This window comes from Oncorhynchus nerka, linkage group LG25 (assembly GCF_034236695.1).
Source record: "Oncorhynchus nerka isolate Pitt River linkage group LG25, Oner_Uvic_2.0, whole genome shotgun sequence".
NCBI classification, from domain to species: domain Eukaryota; kingdom Metazoa; phylum Chordata; class Actinopteri; order Salmoniformes; family Salmonidae; genus Oncorhynchus; species Oncorhynchus nerka.
This window is the reverse complement of record NC_088420.1, coordinates 22,209,517-22,233,093: the sequence shown is the minus strand read 5'-3', so window position 1 is coordinate 22,233,093 and position 23,577 is coordinate 22,209,517. Positions and strand designations below refer to the sequence as shown.

The 23,577-nt window shown below is 42.4% G+C and overlaps 1 protein-coding gene across 3 annotated transcripts in view; it reads right to left on the bottom strand.

Moving 5' to 3' along the window:
• The window catches only part of LOC115109214 (tropomyosin alpha-4 chain-like), a 27,477-nt gene extending 3,900 nt beyond the window's left edge, over positions 1–23,577 (bottom strand). Inside the window, exons 1-7 of one of the 3 annotated variants that reach the window (XM_029633901.2) lie at positions 23,192–23,577; positions 19,130–19,255; positions 3,664–3,797; positions 1,920–2,037; positions 1,734–1,804; positions 1,520–1,595; positions 88–150 (exon numbers count right to left, since the gene is read on the bottom strand). In XM_029633901.2, coding sequence (XP_029489761.1) covers positions 88–150; positions 1,520–1,595; positions 1,734–1,804; positions 1,920–2,037; positions 3,664–3,797; positions 19,130–19,255; positions 23,192–23,305 — 702 coding nt within the window. In that variant the 5' untranslated portion in view covers positions 23,306–23,577. Of the gene's footprint in view, positions 1–87; positions 151–1,519; positions 1,596–1,733; positions 1,805–1,919; positions 2,038–3,663; positions 3,798–13,431; positions 13,934–19,129; positions 19,256–23,191 lie in introns of those variants that run through there. The other 2 variants (XM_029633897.2, XM_029633898.2) reach the window with 2 other exon arrangements.

Sequence of the window (23,577 nt, the reverse complement as noted above, 5' to 3'; positions counted from 1 at the left end):
TCGGAACAGGACGCCGTTTTGACATGGAGCAAATTGGCTTACTACTGTATGAACTAAGAATCCAATAAGATGCCAGCAGCTGCTTACCTCCTTCAGCTTGTCACTAAGAACCTTGATCTCCTCCTCATACTTGTCCTCTTTTTCTGAGTACTGTCAAAATACAAGACAAAGTCTGTTCCAGGCAAGCTCTGAAATCTTGAACATGTCAGACCATTCACCTCAGAGACAGAAACGAGTACAGAAACAGACAGACATGAAAGTGCATAGACAGCGATGCTCTTGCGGCACTGTTTGTCAACCATGCTTCGCTGTAATACAACTAGGGTTGCAAAGGGAGGGTATATTACTGGAAACTTTCTAAGTTTAAAAGTAAACTACCAACATTTGGTATATTTCAATGTTTTTATCACAAACATTTAGTGGCCCTTTTGGGTATTTAAGATTATCACAGGTGTCTGTAATAATCTCTTAGCTCTGTAATGCCTCATCACATGTAAAATATATTAAATAATTAAATAAGATGATTTTAAAATAAAAAATTGAATGACAAAGCTGTAAAACATTATCCTAAATGTAAACCATCAACTTCTTGAATACCATTGGTGTTTAATAGGAGGGTTTCAACATGAACTATCCTTCATCTTTTTACAAACCTTTATTTTACTATTTCAATATGTATTTGCTAATGTTTTGGCGTCAAACTAGTGACAGTTGTGAAAAATGTCAATAGTTGGAAGAGTTGCAGAATTTATAGAAAATAATGCCAGTGTTGATTAGATGCTTTTTTCATTAATTTGGCCATTTTCTCTTGAACCATATGGTCTATCTAATAAGAAACTCATGAACAATATGGACACATATATAAAAAATGAATACTATATGAATAAAACATGTTTTAAGTTATTCAAGTATAAATTACCAAAATTCCGATACATATTTTCTGTTAATTACCAAAATTACTAACTTTTGTAAATTACAGGTAGCTTTGCAACCCTAAATACAACTCTTCAGGTTTGATAAACTGGCTGTGTGTTAGCATGGGTATAAGGAACACATCGTGCTGTGATGCCAACCATGAGAAGGGCAGTGATTTAATCAGCACCGGGCAACTGCTTAAGTGGCTGAGGGAGATTCATGTGGCGTGACTGGCACTAAGCTGGCTAGGTAGGAATGCAGACAAAGGTCTGTTTTGGTCCAGGGCTATTACACCTTCCTGTTCCATCAACATTATCAGAAAGAAATCAACATCCAATTTGTCAGGTGACACCAAGATCTTTGTGCAGATGTCTTTGAAGATAAAAGTGTGTGAACTCTGCTTTCATGTCTGCCATGTCAACTAATGATTTGGGACTGACTTAAGTGGATGCACTTACCCAAAACATGCAGATATCCAGAATAGGTTTTTAAAAAATTATGTATTTGAATTGGGACTGGTGATCTACACTGCACTTAAACGGAGTTTGCACTCATCAGTAGTTGGCTGTATTTACTTGTATGATGTAATAGTATGCACACTGACCTTCTCAGATGAGGCTTCTAGGGATTTTAGGTTGTTGGTCACATTTTTCAACTCCTCCTCCAGATCACTGCATTTACTACCGGGGAATAAAGGAAGAAAAGTACTTAGCATTGGCATCTCAATACTTAGATACACAATACTGGAAGGATCTTCACATGTTCATTTCAAGAACCTTTGTTTACCCTCTTATTTTAGTGTAGGAGGCTGCACTTACAGTTCTGAGACCTCGGCCCTCTCCTCAGCTCTCTCCAGTTCTCCCTCAAGGATTACCAGCTTACGGGCCACCTAAGGTAGAGAGATAAACATGTTAGTGGAACAGTATGAGTATGTTAAGGGATACTTCTATGAATGGATTATACCCCAGACAGAACAAACTCTATGGGACCATGTGAAGTCTCACCTCCTCGTATTTGCGGTCGGCCTCCTCAGCGATGTGTTTGGCCTCCTTTAGCTGCATCTCCTGCATCTCCATCTTCTCCTCGTCCTTGGAGGCCCGGTTCTCGATCACCTTCATGCCTCTGATAGGACAGGACACACAGTAATGTCAGCAACACCCAAGATACAATCAATTTCAAGTATCATTTACACAGCCCACCCAATATGGAGGCACATTGAATGGTTTTACACATTCAAGATGGCTTTCCGGAAATATTGCTTTCAGTACGCTATTGAAGGGGCTGGTCATTTGCTAACAATGGACATGGCATCAAAACCTATAACAATAAAAAAAAATGTCAAAGCAAGCCACATGTGCCTGGTACTATCGAATGGAAAATGGCATACACAGTGCATTTGGAAAGTATTCAGACCCCTTGACTGTTTCCACATTTTGTTACATTACAGTCTTATTCGAAAACAAATGAAGTCGTTTTTTTTCTCCCCTCAAACTACACACAATACCCCATCATTTATTTAACTAGGCAAGTCAGTGAAGAACAAATTCTTATTTACAATGACAGCCTTGACAAAGCAAAAACAGGTTTTTAGACATTGAGGCAAATGTATTAAAAATAACAAACTGGAATATCACATTTACATACGTTTTCAGGCCCTTTACTCAGTACTTTGTTGAAGCACCTTTGGCAGAGATTACAGTCTCAAGTCTTCTTGGGTATGACACTACAAGCTTGGCACATCTGTATTTGGTGACTTTCTCCCCTTCTTCTCTGCAGATTGGCTGGGGAGTGTTCCTGTACAGCTCTTTTCAGGTCTCTCCAGAGATGTTCGATCGGGTTCAAGTCCGGGCTTTGGCTGGGCCACTCAAGAACATTCAGAGACTTGTCCCAAAGCCACTCCTGCATGGTCTTGGCTTTGTGCATAGGGTTGGTGTCACAGTCTTAGGTCCTGAGTGCTCTGGAGCAGGTTTTAATCAAGGATCTCTCTGTACTTTGTGCCGTTCATCTTTCTCTCGATCCTGACTAGTATCCCAGTCTCTGCTGCTGAAAAACATTCCCACAGCATGACGCTGCCACAACCATGTTTCACCGTAGGGACGATGCCAGGTTTCCTCCAGACATGACACTTGGCATTCAGGCTTCATCAGACCAGAGATTCTTGTTTCTCATAGTCATAGAGCCTTTAAGTGCCTTTTGGAAAACTCCTAGCGGGCTGTCATCTGCCTTTTAGGAGTGGCTTCCGTCTGGGCACTCTACTATAAAGGCCTGATTGTGGAGTGCTGTATAGATTTTTGTCCTTCAGGAATATTCTACTATGGGACCTTATATATACACAGGTGTGTCTCTTTCCAAATCATGTCCAATCAATTAAATTTACCACAGATGGACTCCAATCTAGTTGTAAAAACATCTGAAGGATGATCAATGGAAAGAGGATACACCTAAGCTCAATTACAAGTCTCATAGCAAAGTGTCTGAATACTTATGTAAATAAGGTATTTCTATTTTTAATTTTTAATACATTTGCAAAAATGTCTAAAAACCTGTTTTTGCTTTGTCATTAAGGGGTATTGTGTGTAGATTGAAGAGGAAAAATATTTATTTAATCCATTTCAGAATAAGGCTGTAACGTAATGAAATGTGGAAAAAGTCAAGGGGTCTGAATACTTTCCGAATGCACTGTAAATATAAAGATTAAAATGTGAAAGATTATAAATATGTCCGTTTCTGTGGCTGGCTGGTACTGACCTCTCGCTCTCATCCGCAGCCTTCTCTGCCTCCTCCAGTTTCTGCAGCGCAGTGGCCAGCCTCTCCTGGGCCCGGTCCAACTCCTCCTCCACCAGCTGGATCCTGCGGTTCAGACCCGCCACATCACCCTCCGCCTGGGAGAAGAGAGGGGGATGAGGTCAAAGGTTACACATATCAGGGTCACACTGACACATTAATGTGTTGTACTAGAAAGAAGCACATCCTGCTAAGAGGATGTTCCCTGGATGGTACCCTCACATGGTCTCCTATCATTGCTATGCAGATGACACTCAACTACTTTTCTCCTTCTACCTTCCGACACCCAGGTGGCGACACTCATCTCTGCGTGCTTGGTAGATATCTCAGCTTAGATGTCAGCCCACCACCTTAAGCTCAACCTTGACAAGAAGGTGCTGCTCTTCATTCCGGAGAAGACCAGCCCGCTCAAAGACCTCTCCTTCCAGATTGACAACTTCACAATGGTCCCCCTTCCAGAATGCAGAGAACCTTGGCGTAACCATGGACAACACCCTGTCATCTTTGCAAACATCAAAACAGTGACTCGCTCATGCAGGTTCATGCTCTACAACATCCAAAGAGTACGATCCTAGCTCACACAGGAAGTGGCGCAGGTCGTAATCCAGGCACTTGTCATCTCCCGCCTGGGCTGCTGCAACTTGCAATTGGCTGGGCTCCCCGCTTGTTCCATTAAACCCCTACAACTTATCCAGAACGCTACTGCCCACCTGGTGTTCAACCTTCCCAAGTTCTCCCATGTCAACCGCTTCTCCGCACACTGCAAAAATGCCTTTTGTGAACTAACATTCGATCTTGACTTTCTTTCCTCCCCCTACTACCTCTGACTTTGCTGATAGCTACTTTATTGAGGAAAAATGGACTTACTATGACTGTGATGTGGTTGTCCCACCTAGTTATTTTAAGATGAATGCACTAATGAGCTGTAAGTTACTCTGTATAAGAGTGTCTGCTAAATGACTCAAATGTAAATGCTAATGTAATGGAAGCCTTCATATGGGGGGGTAAAGACATCCTCAGTCACCCATAACCATGTGTCAGGATCCAACGACAGGGGAGTACACAAAGATCCCATATCCTCTTCATGATCCCTTTCCTATAGTAAAATGACCAAATCGCCCTCTAGTGGCCTCATGTGTGAAATGTTATTAATATTTTTCCGAATTTTATAATTAAACAGAAAGTCCAGTGTTTCTATGTCAAAAGGTTTTGTTATATTTCAGTGTTCTGTGAAGTATATAAAGTGTAATATTGGGATGTAAACTCAAAATGTAAGACATTTCAACTCTATATCTGACATGGTACAGTTGCCTTAATTTGTTTAAGTCAATAACCATATGTGTAAGGTGTATACATTCAAAATAGATGTGTTTAAGACTAACAAGAAACACTCTGTGTGACCCTGATTTAGCCCACTGCAGTAAAAGGTCAAGCCAAGTTCTTGGATGTAAAATTCGTCATGCATTCAGTGTCTAAATAATTAATAACTAATTTACAAAGTGAATTGGAGACAGATGGAAACATTCAAATGGATAGAAGCAAGAGTCTTAAGGTCAGTAGGTTTAATGATGAATGAGCATCGAACAGAACTACTGATTCCATTCAGTGGAATCCATTTGATTTGATTTAAGACAAAATAAGTGGGTCACATGATGGATTTTTTACTTGATCCTCTTTACTTGATTAACAATCCCGTTTCGTAGAAAGCAAACAGAAAATCAAACCTTTATTCCCTCTCTCAGTCCATAAGCATATCCACCTCCCAGGGAGTAGGCCTAATATAGAAACACAGATTTCAGACAAATACAATGGAAGCTCTCCAGCCAACTCTGACTCAGGTCGTACTACTACTACTCCTCCCACAGTTCAATACAGCACCCACAGGCCTGCCCTTGGCTGACCATGTCCAGACCCAGCGTACACAACTAGGCCTCAGGCCTAGGGCCTGGAAGAGAAGCTCTACAGAGATAGAGATGGGGGTTACTGTTGGAAAGTGAGGCATAGAGAGAGCTAACAGAGGACAGAGGAAAAGGGCAATTAGGATTTATTTGTGCAGAGTGAGTGCCATTCCATTCTCTCATGGGCTGGATATTTCAGCTCTGCTCTGGGATGGCTGTGGGAGAGACATGGCTTCCTGCTCTGCTCAGGGCCTGGCGGTTAGTCAGCACTCTCCTTTCTATGCCTCTCTTTTGCTTTCTCCCGATCTATCTTTCAGGCCTGACTGACACCCCACCCATCCCCCCTCTCTCCCTAGTTAATATGTGCTTAGCATGTGCTTAGAGAGGCAGTGGAAGCGGGCAGGAAATGTCCATTAAATGAATGATGGATCAACAGCCAGCCAGCTAAAACTCAATTGAATCCAACGAGACACTGAGCGTTTTCTAAACTGGTGCATAAAGTGACCACAAAATGAATCATTGTGGATAATACATCATCCCTTAACTTCTTTATGGGGTTGTATGGACATCAGATCAACTGCCAGACAGTTTGAAAGAAACGATGCCTGAAAAAACAGATACAGTTATGAGGCAATTGTCTGGAGAAAGCCTCCACACAAAAACAAACATAAATTCTATTCATGAGCGCAGGTCAGTTAGGTATGTATGTCTGTATGTGGCTATGAAACTCGTTCTGATACAGACAGGCAGGCAGTTAGCAATAGAGCTACAATAGCTACCTGAACAGTTGAATGGCTGTTGTGTTGACAAAAAAATCAGCAGCATAGAAATATTTTTACTAGCGGATTTACCACTAAAACAATGAGCGATAGCCATTATAAACTAGTGCCTCAAAACTATATAACATCAGACGTTGATTATCATGTGGGGAAATCTCCCCCAGACAATTCTCTGTGTGTTTTAAAGCTTGCTTGTCCATCTACAGATGTAGGATCTTAATTTGATCACCCTGTTGCAGGATAACTTTTCTGTAATGCAGGAAATTTAAAAGTTCTAGTGTATTTGAGGTTTTAAAAGGATTCAGACAAAAATCTGCATAATAATTTACATTTCCTATTGCTGCAGGATTATTTTCCTGCTATAGCAAACTATAAAAAGATCCTACATCGTTATATAGTATGTTCCAAAGGTAAATCATTCAGCCATGTCGAGTGGACAGGCATTCTTCTTCGAGATGCATGATGATGTAAGGTACTTGCATTCAAAAACTGAAGTCTCTCAGAGTTGGTTGGAAAAGCATATTGTTAGTTAGATGATTTACTGTGTAGCTGAACGATGGACCAGGCCCATACCATATGGATGGTCGCTAAAGAATACTCTGGAGACCTGAAAAGTACCACAAAGAAAAGTATGCAAATATCATAGCTAATTACCAACTATCTGTCATAACAACTCACATCACACCCTATACAGTACATGAGCACATTCCTGTTATTTAGACGAAAATGTAAAGACCCTATTTGAGAGAAAGGAAATGGAGTCGGTTTAAAGGGGAAAATGGTAGAAAACGGACAGGAAACCAATCCACACTATATCCTGACCTTCCTCCCTCCCCTCTTTCTCTCACAGTCAGTTCAGGGTCAGAGGAGAGTGCTTTCTCTTTCTCTCTTTCTCTCCTTCCCTCCCTCCCTTTTCCTAGCCATGCCCTTCCGTAGTCAAATAGCATTCTCTGGCTGCCTGAGACACACACCTTATATGGTAAAACATACTCGAGAGAATGTTTGTGGTGCAGTGCCAAGAAGATGTTAGAGAGCGCACGCACACACCACACACACACACACACACAATGGCGCACAGACATACACACAAAAAGAGACACACATAGGAAAAAAATGCTAGGAAAAGGAAAGACACCAAGCTAAGGAGGTGCTCTGTTAGTGCTTCCTCTCTCACATATAAATAAGAGGATCCAATTATGAATGGAGGATAGAAAATGTCTAGTGAGAAACTCAACAGACTAAAGTTATGCTAATGGTATGTCTATTATTATGTCATGGCATTAAATACATCAACAATAGTGTATAGAATGAAAAGTGTATCAGTAGCGACAAATGTAGGATCTTTATTATTGTGTGGATAATAATGAATGGACATTTTTGTTGGGGTCGATTCCTTTTTTCGGAAGGGAAAATCAGATCTGAAATTTCAACGTGTAAATTACAAACTTCAGAAGGCTTTTTAACTCCTAGCCATTAGCTTCTATATATCTGCTGTACCAGCTGACTGTGTTCTGTTGTATTGAGGCCGTTTGAGTCTAGCTGGCAGCTGATGACACAACGAAGCCCCACTGACACTAATAACCCACTGCCACAGCATCCTTATCAAGCGCCAGCAGCTCACTACAATACGCTTGATATTCCACCAGCATCTGGAGCGCTAACTCGCTGAATCGCTCACTTTGTCCCCTGCTCTGGACAAAGTTCTATCTCCCTCCCTGTGGCCACGCGACCAGCTTTCTTTACGCTTTGGAGACTTTATATCAATACCAGAGCCTTTTCATTGGCTGTGATTATGATTAAATCCTGAGCCAAAGATGACAGGGATATACCATTTAGCGTGTAATTTTTTTATCAAAAGGGACTTACAACAGTGACTGAATACATTTTCGTATTGATGGCCCCAGCGGGAATCGAACCCAAGACCCTGGCGTCACTAACGCCATTCTCTTATGAACTGAGTTACAAAGAACGAAGGAGGTGAGAGTGAGACATGCATTCATTAGAAAACACATGCCTGTTGTCACTCTCATCCTAAAGTGTCATAAGCATTGAGAGGGAGCGAGGGCTACTGCACGTCAGGAATCAAATTATTGCTTCATTTGAGGACAGTGGGGTAATGAAGAGCATAAGGATTGGGTTTCTAAGGAAGTGTTCCAGGCTGGAGCTGTGTTATATTGCTGGTCCAGTCCTGTTGTGATCCCATCTGTTAACAGAGACTTGACATACAAAGACAGCCTCATATAACTAGGCATTTCAGGAGGAGATATGTAAAGGCAGGATATTAAACATCAGCCACGTGCTTCTAATGCAGTGCCACAAGCCTTTTCAATGCAAATAGTACGCTAAATGAACAGAGGTCAACTCCATCGTATTTCAGCCACATTCAGACCCTGTCCTGTTCCTCATCCTGACTTAAGCCAGCTTCAGAGTAGGGATGGCTCACTGATTTGTTTATGGGTCTGAGAACATGTGCAAAACAAAAGCCCTGTGCTTCAGCAGGGTCTCGGTTGCTGGCCAACACCAGGAAGTAGTGCCGGTATGCAAATAAGAAAGTGAAAGCTCAATTGGGTCTTAGACCGGAGAGTTAAGTACCAGCAGGTAAAGTAAACATTCTGCCTGTGAAACTATTTACTGGTTTATATATTATGCTGGTCTAAAGCAGTGGACAAGCTTAGGCCTGTCACTATGCGTGGCAGTGGGATCCCTGGTCAACACTGTAAGTACAAGCCAACATCCACTCCCTCAAATACTGTACTTTCAAGTTCCAAGGGAGTGCCCTGTGCCCAATGAATGCCAAAATGTATTACTGTTAAACTTAAATTTGAATAGTCGTGATACTCCCATGGAGAAAGTCCAAAGTTAGATCTTTTTTTCTTCTTCAGTGGAACCAGGAAGTAATTCTTTCCGTAGCATGCAATGCATCATGGTGCTATTTGTGGCAGGAAACCAGTGGCTAATTACCAGACAGGCCAGTCAACAAATCTAGACCTATTTGGCATTCACTACTGTATATTTACGTGGCTGTCAAAAGCATACAGATCTAAGCAAACAAATGTTATTTAAAACTTGGTGAGAGGGATAGACTGCCCAGCTAGCACATTTGGTTCCTTGGAAGTTGTGGGAACGTCCGTTTTTGGTTTCCCATTGGTTCTGGGAAGGAAGCCATAAGTATCCTGACCAGTAAAACTGAATGTTTTTGGGGCCTTCCGAGTGACGCAGTGGTCTAAGGCACTGCATCGCAGGGTTTGGCCGGGGGGTCTTTACTTGGCTCATCGTGCTCTGACAACTCCTTATGGTGTGCCGGGCGCCTGCAGGCTGACCTCGGTCGTCAGTTGAATGGCGTTTCCTCCAACACATTGGCGCAGCTGGCAGGTGTTAAGGAGCGCGGTTTGGTGGGCCATGTTTCGGAGAACGCATGACTCGACCTTTGCTTCTCCCAAGCGGGTTGGGGATTTGCAGCGAAGTAACAAGATCATATATGGATATCACGAAATTGGGAAGAAAAAGGGGGTAAATTAAAAAATATATTTTTATGTTCTGAGGACGGAAGTGAACATTCAAAGGAAACAAGCACTCATTAAGATCAGGTGTGGCCAACACACCTGAACACACTTAACAAGATAGAGGATAGAGAGAGTTTTGTCGATGCGGAGAATGGATTGTATACATTATTCTTAAAACGTTCTCTGAACGTTACTAAAGTTTTCATGTCAATGGTCTTAACGTTCTGAGAACGGAATGTATGTTTTTGTATTCTTAGAAGTTCTCTGAAATGTTATTAAAGTTCTCTTGTGGTTTTTATGTAAAGTTTTCTTAACGTTCTCGGAACAATTTGAGAACATGACTTTAAATACAACCATGAGAACACCTGTAGGAAACGTTATGCTGAAGTACGGAAATTCCGACAGACGAACGTTGTTTCTTAAGGGTCTAGAACATTACCAAAATTGAAATGAAATGTAACCATGTTTGAACTTTTAGGAAACGTCCTGTTAAAGTAATGAAATACCAAGAAAATAAACATTTTTGTCAAGTTTCTTAAATGTGCTGAGAATGTTCCAAAGCCATGTAACTATCCTGCACCATTCCCAGAAAGTTATGTTAAGATTTTATGCTAAATAACCATAGGACAACCACGCTCATATGGTTCTCAGAATGTTATGCGCTAGCTGGGTGTGGTCTGCTCTTTACACTTTTATAATAAGTGATTATAAATATCACATTATTCTAGAGAAGTCTTTTGATAAGAAATATTTGCAGCACCAAAGTCAGTAGCCAACTTCATATAGCAACGGGGTTCTCTTTTAGACCCCCCAGATAATCAGGATGTGTCTGTATCACAGAGTCCAGGCCTGGGAGAAATGTCCAGCATCTGCTTATCTTCCTGCTGATGTGGGCTGAAGCTGCGGCACAGGAAGTGTCGGAGTGGAGCCGACAGGCAGTATCCTGGGCCTGTTCCTCAGGGGCAGGGAGTAGAGAGAAGCTGCGTCTAACCACTGATACTGGGTCAGATACTGTTTCATCCCCCTAATGGTTAAGGCTAGGACTGGGGGTAGGGTCATCTGATCCTAGCTCTGTGGTTTGGAGCACTATGGTTTATATCGAGCCAGAGGCAGTCCCTCCAGGAAGGGTCTGGGAGTGAAGCTAGCTCCGCTTGAGATATCATCCCTCTCCTCTACATACATAGAATATGGATAATAATCCGAAGTAGGCCTAGAACCTCCAACCTAATCTAAATACTGTACATACTGTGAGAACTGTTGATATGAATATATAGAACCTCAATGAAGCACATCTTGTTTTTGTGACCAACTTTTTATTTTGACATTCCTTTTTCAGAGGGGGTTTGTTTACAAGTACAAAAACAATCAAACAAAATGCATACAAAGATAAATCTGACCCTTTCCCCCCTTAGTCCCCATCCACTCGCCCGCATCCTCCCTCCCCACCCGGAAACCATGCTTCCCACCCCTTCCCTTCCCATCCCATCCCACCCAGCAACCAAGGTTGCTTATCAGTTCATCTCTCTCCCATCCATCCCCTGAGTCTCCTCTTAGAGACTCTTGCCTTACCACCCTGTCCAGTGGGCCTGAATACTAAGAAAGCAATAAAAGTCTAAATAAATATATATTGTATAATTGGTCTGTATGTGTGGGGCTTTACCTGAGATGGTTTTTTACAACATCAAGTATTTCTTGATAATCATTCCATGGTGGTTCAACAAAGGCAGAGGGTGTCGTGTGAAGTTAAGTTACGCCTTGCAAGACAAGAATGCAACTTCACTCCAAAATAACATCAAGGCATTCATTTTAGGCCCATAGTCTCCATGTTTAAACTATTCAAAAGAAGATTCATTACCTCAAGAAAGATAACAATGTTCCCTCTTTTGTGCAGCTTGTTCCAATGAAAGAGTTTGTTGTGCCAAGAAATCACCCTGGTTTGCCCCAATTATTCACACATGGGCCCATACACCCTTGAGGTTAGCCACACAAGTGCTTACTCAAGACTCAACCACTTCAAGTCTTTTCATCCTTGAACACAGACTAATGGCTTGAGCTTGAAGGGATAGTTTGGTATTTTGGCAATGAAGCCGTTTATCTACTTCCCCAGAGTCAGATGAACTTGTGGATACCATTTTTATGCCTATGCGTGCAGTTTGAAGGAAGTTGCTGTCTAGCGTTTGCGATAGCGCAATGACTGGAAACTTTTGTGAATTACAAACTCCAGAAGCCTTTTTTAACTCCTAGCCATTAGCTTCTATATATCTGCTGTACCAGCTGACTGTGTTCTTCCAGTCATAGCGCTAATGTTAGTTATCATTGGTTCGTGAAACTACCTTTAACTTTTTTCATGCTTGAGAGACATAAAAATGGTATTCACGAGTTTATCTGACTCTGGGGAAGTAGATAAATGGCTTCATTGACAAAATCCCAAACTATCCCTTTAAGAGGTACATTTCAAATGCTTTGAGGCTGAGAAGACCGACATGATGTAAGGTCTGAGTCTGTGACTGAAGAAACTGTGAATGTAATAGCAGCCAGGTTGCAGACTTGGGGTCAGTTCAGGGGATGAAATGAAAATGCATCCCCCACCACGCCTGGTTTTTAAGCTTCTCACAGACCCACTATGGCCTCCCTGCTGTCCAATCATGAGTCAGTACTCATGTCCAATGAGCCCTGAGGTTCTGTCTCTTCTATATGCATCACCATATGTCAATGAAAGCTGCCTCTCTACAAGGCCTATATCTGACAACAACTACCAAGAAGCCATTCGCGCACATTTACATCCTGGGCCTCTCGTGGAGGACAATGCTATCCATCAAACATCCATTTCACATCCCTCTTTCTTTTGCTTCCTTTGATGGATTGCACTGAAATGAAGGGGAAACCCCTCCTTTAGCCAGATCCTCTCATTACCTCACCTCTTGCTGCCTTCCCAATCAAGACCTGACAGCTCAATCTCTCTACTCTTATTAGGCCCCCCCCACAAGTAGCAATTTAATGATTCTATTGCAAATATTTTTTGATGATTCGGACATATTTCAAAAGCAACAGCATTTGAAATACTTTTTGAACCATACAGCTATTTTACAAGAAACTTAAGTTTGTGCTGGCCCTCCAGATTGACCCATTTTCTATACAACATCTTGTTCCATCAATAGACTCATACAAACCTAAATCGGGCCTTATTATTAAGCCTAGCCTAGTTACAGCGTACTCCTTTATAATGAAAAGGAAATGTCCAAAGAGAGGAAAGGACCATATATTTAGGTCTTGAAAATATGTCAATAGTGGATTGTCTAAGACAAAGATGGATGATTCCTACTGTAGCACACATCTGATGATTAATGGGCACGCGCTAGGACCTTTAGCAATTCAGCCTTTTTTGGAGACCATTGTGTCTTCATTACCGGCAGATCAATTCATTAACGTGTATCTTCCACACTATTACAGAACGTAACATTTTGGCAGACCTGGTCATGAGGAGAAGGACAGATAAGCGAAGTTTTTAAAAGAAGTAGACAGAGGAAAAAGATAAGTATTCGATTGTCTCACTTTCTCCCGAAGTTCTCGTTCCCCATCCAGTTCTCTCTGTAAAACCTGGGCTCGGTCTTCTGCATCGTCGGCTTGCTGCTGCAAACACTGGATTTTTCTTTTCACAGCGTCCAAAGAATTCAAACCCGACATTCTCGTACTATTCGTTAAAAAAATACTTTTGGTTTCGAAAATTGTAATATTGTGCAAAGGTTGCTTTGGTCTATTCAAACAGGATATAATAATAGTACTCAGTCTTTGGAATGGACCGAAAAAGCAGAATATAAATCCTCAAGTGCAGTGCAATAAGAAAAGTTGTATAAACCAAGACAATAGGTTTTCCAGGTGGTTATTTAGTTCAGACTAAGAGTAACTTTTAAAAAAGTATTCAAATATATACTTTGGAATGAAATATGTTTGAACGCATTAGCGAAGCGTTCCAGTTTTGAACGGCAGAGAATAAATAAATAAAAGGAAGGAATGATGAGGAAAGTTCCTCCAATACAGAGAAGTGTGATTCAGATGAGGTCACGGTTTTAGGATAGGCGGGGCGTTCCCGTTCTGCGTGATTCTTGCGGGTGTAGGCAAAGGGGACATTCAATGAACAGCTTCAATGGCAAGAAATCAATCCATTTTGTAGCCTATAAAGTCTTATGTACGTTAACAGTTGCCAATGCCATAGTAAATAATGTATGTTCTTCAAATTCAGGGCTTCAATTTAGTCACCAAAGACAGGGAAAACAGGAAATCCAGTCCAGCAAACATGAGGCTAAAATGTGACACTTTTAAGTGCCTATAAATAGCTCTTCTCTCTGGTTTGATATGGAAAATTCATACTTGAACTTTAAGAGATTATTCTGAACAATATTCACAACAGTTCATTCTAATTATCTATTACAGTGTACAAAAATTCCAGGTTTTATCAACAGTTGTTAAATCAAAGTCTAAAGCATTTGATTTTAGGCTAAATGTTGTGGTGTTTTCGTGTAGCTCTGGCGACTCCTATTTGTATTAGTTACTGTAACTTGATTGTTGAATACCTCATCAATATGTGTGTGGGTAGCAATACACAAAACAATTCACATGATTCAGTTGTCTATACTCCAGCAAGCAGATGGAATCAGCAGGTTTTGATTTATGGTGTCTCGGGTGAGTGTCTTGTGGAAATGTGGTCGGTACAGCTTCAGCTCTGTGAGTGCCTATGTGAATTCCCCACCGGAAAAGCTTGGAGCATTTATTTCATTAGACACCGGAGTGTGGGCCTATCTGTTTGCTTTAGCTGCATTCCTGACATTCCAGAACTGCTGCTCTGCCCTGCTGCTCCACAGCCCTTTTCAACCCGTATCTACAGCCCATTCTCTTAAGGTTACCATGCCTCACAGACACAAAGGAAATACCACACGCTTCAGGTTGGAGTTCCCCCTAGGCACTGATCTAGGACCAGCTTAACCTCCCTAAAATCCTGATGTTAAATCATTAGCTGGGAAAATGTACCTTAGACCAGTGTCTAGGGGCAACCTCACCATACTGTTAATTTACAATGCCTCACAGACACAGGCTAACATTAGCAATCAGCTGTTGTCTGGCTTATAGGGCAGTTATTATCTGCCTACTCATCTGATTTGGCTGTGTTAATTCAGATGTGTAATGAGTTGACCGTTGCCTCTAATAAATGACATGTGGCGGAGTGTTCAGGAGCATGTTTTCATGGGAAGCCTGGCCTAAATTCCCCAGAGCTGCCATGTCAGTCCTGCCTTCCTGTGCCTGGTCAGCCACTTCCTCTCTCTCTGTCTTTCTCTCTCCCTGTGCAAGACAACAGCGAGTTTCTCTGGGATATCCGGAATCCCAAACAATACGGTCTCCTTGTTGAAGTTGAATCTGACTTTGTTGTTTTATCTACAAACCACTATCTCTTACGTTAGAGAATTTTAAAAAGTGTTACAGGAACTGTATTGTTACTGCTAATTGTTTTCTTGCATAGATTGTTTATTGTATAAATATTGGTGCTCATTCTTTCTGTCTGCTTACAGATCTCAGACACCAGGCCTACTGTGTTTGGGAAAATGAAAAAGTGGGTCTGGTATGAGAGATAATATCTCATAATGACAGCAGGATAACATCATTCTAGCCACAGGCAAAACAGACACTGCCTTTCTTTGACGAACAGTCGTTCAGAGAGCACATAACTAATATTACATTTACATTACATTTAAGTCATTTAGCAGACGCTCTTATCCAGAGCGACTTACAAATTGTCTATAACATGTATATAATGCCTATAACATGCCTATAACATCCCTATAATATTCTTATAACATGTCTATAATGCCTATAACATGTCCATAACATGTCTATAACATGCCTATAATGCCTAAAATATTCATATAACATGCCTATAATGCCTATAATATTCATATAACATGCCTATAATGCCTATAATATTCCTATAATATGTCTATAAAATGTCTATAATGCCTATAACATGTCCATAACATGCCTATAATGCCTATAATATTCATATAACATGCCTATAATATTCCTATAAGATGTCTATAACATGCCTATAATATTCATATAACATGTCTATAATGCCTATGACATGTCTATAATGTATATAACATGTCTATGTCTATAACACATCTATAACATGTCTATAATGCCGATAACATGTCTGTAATGCCTATAACATGTATGTCTATAACATGCCTGTCACATGCCTATAATATTCCTATAACATGTGTATAATGCCTATAACATGCCTATAATATTCCTATAACATGTGTATGCCTATAACATGCCTATAACATGCCTATAATATTCCTATAACATGTGTATAATGCCTATAACATGCCTATCACATGCCTATAATATTCTTATAACATGTGTATAATGCCTATAATATCCCTATAACATGTCTATAACGTATATAACATGTCTATAATCCTTTGTTAGCAAGACTCATCAATTAATTCAGGCTACAACAGTGTTGACCCAATGACAATCACCGAATGTCATTAAACATGTTGGTGTTTTGTAACAGATGTCCCTTTCCATTCATCAAATGACATGAGTGCACAGAGCATTCTGGAATTAGCCAGGAATTATTTTCCAATCCAGACTGTATCACAACCGGCCGTGATTGGGAGTCCCATAGGGCGGTGCACAGTGTCGTCCAGGTTTGGCCGATGTAGGCCGTCATTTACACAGCTATTTGTATTTTTTAAATTTAACTAGGCAAGTCAGTTAAGAACAAGTTCTTATTTACAATGACAGCCTACCCCAGCCAAACCCAATCCCGGGCAACGCTGGGCCAATTGACTCCCAATCACAACCGGTTGTGATACAGCCTGGAATCAAACCAGGGTCTGTAGTGATGCCTCTAGCACTGAGATGCAGTGCCTTAGACCGCTGCGCCACTCGGGAGCCCAAATCAAAATGTCACACCATGGTAAGCCTACACAAAACAAAGACCTAATTTTAAGTGTTTCTAAAATCCCTTAAAGGCAAAATGATTGGTGGAAAAAACAATTGGAGCCATTTCTCTGTTTGACTTCTAAGTTTTATGGTTATTATGCCACATACTGTGGTACTCTATGGGAATGAATAAAATTGTGCAGTATTTCAATCAAATGTTTCAAAGACAAAATTACATCTATTTTAAGTATTTTGTTGTATTGGAGACAGTAGCATTAGTAATCTAAAAATGTTTTACTTTTAAGAACATTTTTGCTCACATAATATAATTTAAAAGTATACAAAATGGTGTGTGTAATATAATACATGCATAAACAAATGTAGACATTAATAAATTCATTTCTATAACTTCCAAAATATTTTTTACAACGGTGGAAGAGTGCCAAGATAGGAACATGGTGGTTTCAACACATCGCCCCCTATCAGTCATCTAGTGTATATATAAATCATCCCAACAGGTGGGAACCATTCCAATAATGCTTAATATTGTAAAGGAGCTGATCGCGGACTTACAGGAGGGGCGAGCACGCCCCCATCCACATCGATCGGGCTGTAGTGGAACGGGTCGATAGCGTTGAGTTCCTCGGTGTCCACATCACTAACAAATTAACATTGTCCACACACACCAACACAGTTGTGTAGACAGCACGATAGCACCTCTTCACCTTCAGGAGGCTGAAATGATTTGGCATGAGCCCTCAAGTTCTACAGCTGCACCATTGAGAGCATCTTGACTGGCTGCATCACCTCTTGGTACGACAACTGTAAGGCCATACAGAGGGTGGTGAGTACGGCCCAATACATCATGGGGGGCTGAGCTCCCTGCCATCCAGGACCTCTATACCTGATGGTGTCAGAGAAAGGCCCCAAAAATGGTCCGAATCCAGCCACCCAAGACAGGTTGTTCTCTGCCACCGCACGTCAAGTGGCACCAGTGCTGCAAAGTCTGGAACCAACAGGAGCCTGAACAGCTTCTACCCCCAAGCCATAAGACTGCTAAACACTGAGCAAATGTTATGTCTTGTGAGCTAAATGTGTTTTTAAACTTCCGGCGAGTGTTTACAGTGAACACTGAGGATGTACACTTGCAGTTTTAGACAGTAGCCAATTGACTATTCTGGCGATTTGAGCATAATGTAGGCCTACCAACAAAACCAATGCAGCAAATCCCATAACATTTTTATGTGGAATTATCTTTTGATTTCTATGATATACAGTGCATTTGGGAAGTATTCAGACCCCTTTACTTTCTCCACATTTTGTTAAGTTACAGCCTTATTCTAAAATGGATTACATAAATATTGTTCCTCCTCAATCTACACACAATATCTCATAATGCCGAAGCGAAAACAGGTTTTTAGAAATGTTTACAAATCAGGCATCTATGGTCGAATTGCTGCAAAGAAACAACTACTAAGGGACACCAATAAGAAGAGGAGACTTGCTTGGTTGAGATATTTTTGGTTCCAACCGCCATGTCTTTGTGAGACGCGGTGTGGATGAACAGATGATCTCTGCATGTGTATTTCCCACCGTAAAGCGTGGAGGAAGATGTGTGATGGTGTGGGGGTGATTTGCTGGTGACACTGTCTGTGATTTATTTAGTATTCAAGGAACACTTAACCAGCATGGCTACCACAGCATTCCGCAGCGATATGCCATCCCATCTGGTTTGGGCTTAGTGGGACTATCATTTGTTTTTCAACAGGACAATGACCCAACACACCTCCAGGCTGTGTAAGGGCTATTTTACCAAGACGGAGAGTGATGGAGTGCTGCGTCAGATGACCTGGCCACCACAATCTCCCGACCTCAAACAAATTGAGATGGTTTGGGATGAGTCGGACCGCAGGGTGAAGGAAAAGCAGCCAGCAAGTGCTCAGCATGTGTGGGAACTCCTTCAAGACTGTTGGAAAAGCATTCCAGGTAAAGCTGGTTGAGAGAATGCCAAGAGTGTACAAAGCTGTCATCAAGGTAAAGGGTGGCTAAGAATCTCAAATACTTTTTTGATTAATACATGATTCCATATGTGTTATTTCAAAAGTGTTGATGTCTTCACTATTATTCTACATTGTAGAAAATAGTAAAATAAAGAAAAACCCTTGAATGAGTAAGTGTTCTAAAACTTTTGACTGGTAGGGTACTTAACCCACGCGCCCAACCTCCTCCTAGTCCCCTTCCTCCAATCACCACCCAGTGGGTGTGTGATAGGGGCTCTACCCAGGGTGCTTTGCTGCCCACTCACGTCTGCGGCGGTCTTCTCAGACTGTTCCAGTTTCTCCTGGGCATCTTTGAGGGCCTCAGAGTATTTGTCCAGCTCGTCTTCAGTCCCCTTCAGGTTCTTCTGCAGGCCCAGCAGCTCGTCTTCCAGCTAGAGCAGGACAGATGTTTGTTAGTTAATAGTACACGCAGTTAGCTCTCTCTCTCACTCACTCACCCACCCACCCACTCACGCACGCACGCACGCACGCACGCACGCACGCACGCACGCACGCACGCACGCACGCACGCACACACACACACACACACACACACACACACACACACACACACACACACACACATAAGCTCTCCTGCATGCACACACTCACAAACATTGGTGTCTTTTCTTCTTTCAGTATATTAGCCTACTCATCTTGCTTTCTTATATTTCTATTATGATAACTCTTATTATATCACCGTTTTATCAAAGTCAACGTAAGGTTTTTAGTATCAAGTTTCCATCATATGTTGCCGTTCTTGTTTATCTTCTTTGATGAATTAATAAAATGTGAGATTGTGTTTCCAAATTTCTACAAGAAAATATGTTGGTATGGGTAGGAATGTTTATGTTTTGTTCAGTTCTGTCCTTCAGTTACACATCTAGCTGTATCTGTAACGTCTGCTTCCAACTCACACCCTCAAACATGTAAATCCCCTGAATGCAGCTCACTTTCCAGTCCATTTTCCAGCTCACACTCTCAAACACCTAGATCCCCTGAACACAGCTCACTTTCCAGCTCACACTCTCAAACACCTAGATCCCCTGAACACAGCTCACTTTCCAGCCCACTTTCCAGCTCACACTCTCAAACACCTAGATCCCCTGAACGCAGCTCACTTTCCAGCTCACACTCTCAAACACCTAGATCCCCTGAACACAGCCCACTTTCCAGCTCACACTCTCAAACACCTAGATCCCCTGAACACAGCTCACTTTCCAGCCCACTTTCCAGCTCACACTCTCAAACACCTAGATCCCCTGAACACAGCTCACTTTCCAGCCCACTTTCCAGCTCACACTCTCAAACACCTAGATCCCCTGAACACAGCTCACTTTCCAGCTCACACTCTCAAACACCTAGATCCCCTGAACGCAGCTCACTCTCCAGATTCCAATCACCTGAATTCTAATCACCTGTTCACATACCTGTATGTCATTATCACACACTATTTAGGTCAGTTCTTTGCAGCCCATCCCTGTGAGGTATTGTTTGGTTTGTGACACGTCTTTCCCACGATTTACTCACGTGATTGAGAGTTTTTGCCTGCCTCACTAACGACGCCTTTTGCCCATGCCCTGCCTGTACTTTAGCCAACGGCTACAGGACCACCATTGCTATGGTAAGGCTGAGAAGAGTGCCTTTCACGTTACGACGGTACCCTTCCTAGGGTTCGTGCTGACACCAGGAGGGGTCAACATGGACGAAGGCAAAGTCACGGCTGTGCTTAACTGGCCCAAACCTACCACCGTAAAGGAACTACAACGTCTCCTAGGATTCTCCAACTACTACTGCCGGTTCATTCTGGAACTGCAGCAGCACAACCGCTCCTCTCTCAGCTCTCACTAGTCAAAACCCGTACCCTCCAATGGACCGACACCGCCCTTACTGCATTTGAGACCTTGAAATGCCTCTTCACCTCTGCACCCATCCTTAGGCAGCCAGATCCTACCCTTCCTTTTGTTCTGGAGGTGGATGCATCGGAGGTCGGCGTGGGAACGGTTCTCTCTCAGCGGGTCGGGACACCTCCCAAATTACTCCCATGTGGCTTCTTTTCCAAGAAACTGTCACCCGCTGAGAGGAACTATGATATTGGGAACCGAGAGCTCCTCGCCATTAAGCTGGCTATTGAAGAGTGGCGCCACTTGTTAGAGGGAGCTCATCACCCATTCCTTGTCCTCACCGCCCACTGCAATTTGGAGTACTTAAGTGCTAAGAGGCTCAACCCCAGACAGGCTCGTTGGGCACTCATCATCAACTTCACCTATCTGCCCTGCAAGACAAATGTGAAGGCTGATTCCTTATCCCGTCTACTTGACACCCCTTCCTCTAACCCAGCTCCTGAGCCCATCCTGCCTCCATCTTGTGTCGTGGGACCCATACAGTAGGAAATCCAAGCAGCCGTCCAGGAGGCCCTATGCCACGACCCAGCACCTCCCGACACTCCTGCAGGCAAGACATATGTTCCTGCATCCGTCAGACCCCAACTAATGCAGTGGTGCCATACCTCGCTGAGTTCTGGCCATCCCGAAATCACCCAGCCCACGGAGCTACTGACACGCAAGTTCTGGTGGTCATCCTTAACAGCTGACGTCCGAGATTACGTTCTTTCCTATCCCGTCTGTGCTTGGGCAAGGAGCCCTCGCCAACTACCTACCGGTAAGCTCGAGCCTTTACCTGCACCAAAGAAACAGATCCCCTGAATGCAGCTCACTTTCTAGATCCCAATCACCTGAATTCTATTCACATGTTCGCACACTTGTATTTCGTTAACACACTATTTATTTCAGTTCTTTGCACCCCATCACGGAGGTATTGTTTTTCCCACGATTTACTCCTCCCGTGTATGTTTTTGCCTGCCTCACTAACAATGTCTTTTGCCTATTCCCTACCTGTACTTTATCCTATGGATTTATAGGACCGATGTGTCTACCCAGAATCCATATTGATATTCAGGGGACCTATTTAGCAGCCCCAATGTTACCAATGTTACACCTCTATGATTTGATGGTAAAACATTAAAATAAATGAATGCCTACAAAGTTATAACTGCAGCTGGATTGATAATCTGCTCAAAGCAACAGTGATGAGAGAAATCTACAATGTGCATGGTAACTTCCCTGAGGGTGTTGACAGTGGATTTCATTTTTTTGTCAGAACAATAAAGTGCTAGCATGCAGAGCCTGCACACACTGGGGGCTAAGTAGTAATCAGAGTTCCCCTCTGTGCTTTTGGGGCTCTGAAGTGCTGATAATCCCGCTGGATTCCACACGGCCATCTCCTATTGTCTAAAAATACAGCTGCTATCCTTGGTTGACTGTGTTCTCTCAGGCAATGGAGACTCATGTCAGGCACTTGGATGGACTCCCGTACAGACGCCCTTGGTCTACCAGTGGTCCTCTGCTACAGCTATACCTCTCCAGAGCCCCATCACGAACCTCCAAACTTGGGGTGAATAGGATCTGGGGCTTGGGTCCATCTCTGTGGAATTGTAGGACCCCGACCACCACTGGGCTTATCCTGATTTGGGCTGAGCCTTGTCAACAGACCATCAAGACGATGCTGCATCCAGCACCTATTTGTCCTTTTTTAAATACATTTTTTTCAGTTGGCATCAGTTTAGTCCAAGCCTGGGGGATAAAGTACTCGGATCATCATTAATCTTTGGACTATGTAACTAAAGCCATAATCGGAGGTTATACTCCGTTTTAGCTGTGTTTTATTGCTCTTGTCAAGTCCCAGTGGTCCTGTGTGTTGTCCATTGAAGGAGTTGTCACCCGGTCCTCTTTCCCTCCCAAGGCTGCTGTGGGCTGTTGGTAAGGAATCTTTCCTCATAGGTCAACGTCATCTTTCATTTGTTGATTTAACCTAAACACTTCCACTGAGCTGTGCTCTGGTCAGCTGCAGACATTACAGGCATATGCACACTGGGTCCACTTTGATTCTTTCATTAACTTTGATTGACTTGGTCTCACATCTTTTATTACAATTCCCTAACAATACATTTGCTAACACTGTCAATCTTTGATTTGGGTCTACACTTTAATCAAACCTATTTGCATTGGATTAATTACACACAATTTTCTCCGAAATACATCTGGTATGGAACAAATGTTTAGATTGGCTTACAGAGTGTAGAGCAGTATGAGACATCAGAGCCCGTACATGGTTTGAATTTAAGCATCATCCAACTCTTGTGATATCCCTTTATGAACATCGCTTTTGATTAAATCTTGCACTTTATCCTTCTGTAGCTAAGTGCCATTTTACTGTGTCAACTGAGTGATGTTTCATAGATTCATCTGCATGTCTCTTTCTCAACTCACCTGCTTGCACTTGTCCTCTGCTGCCTTCTTGTCGGTCTCAGCCTGCTCTGCGCGGTCGATGGCGTTCTCCTTGTCCAGCTTCAGCATCTGCATCTTCTTCTTGATGGCCTCCATAGTGCCTGGTTAGTGTGCTCACTGAGAAGAGAAATGTAGCTGCGAAAGTTGTTACCCCTGTAGTTTGAGATAGAGCCTGTCCTATGCAGTAATGGAGTGACTACTAGATCCTGAGTCCACAAGTCAGAGGTAGAGAAAGAGGGAGCACAATGGAGTGCGAGACAAGAGGTTGCAAGCGCAGCACAGAGGGATGCAGACTTGAGCCTAGGGCTGCTGTCAATGCTTTAAACTCCCAACCAAACCTGAGTGTAGTCTCCGATGCTTCCCTCTCC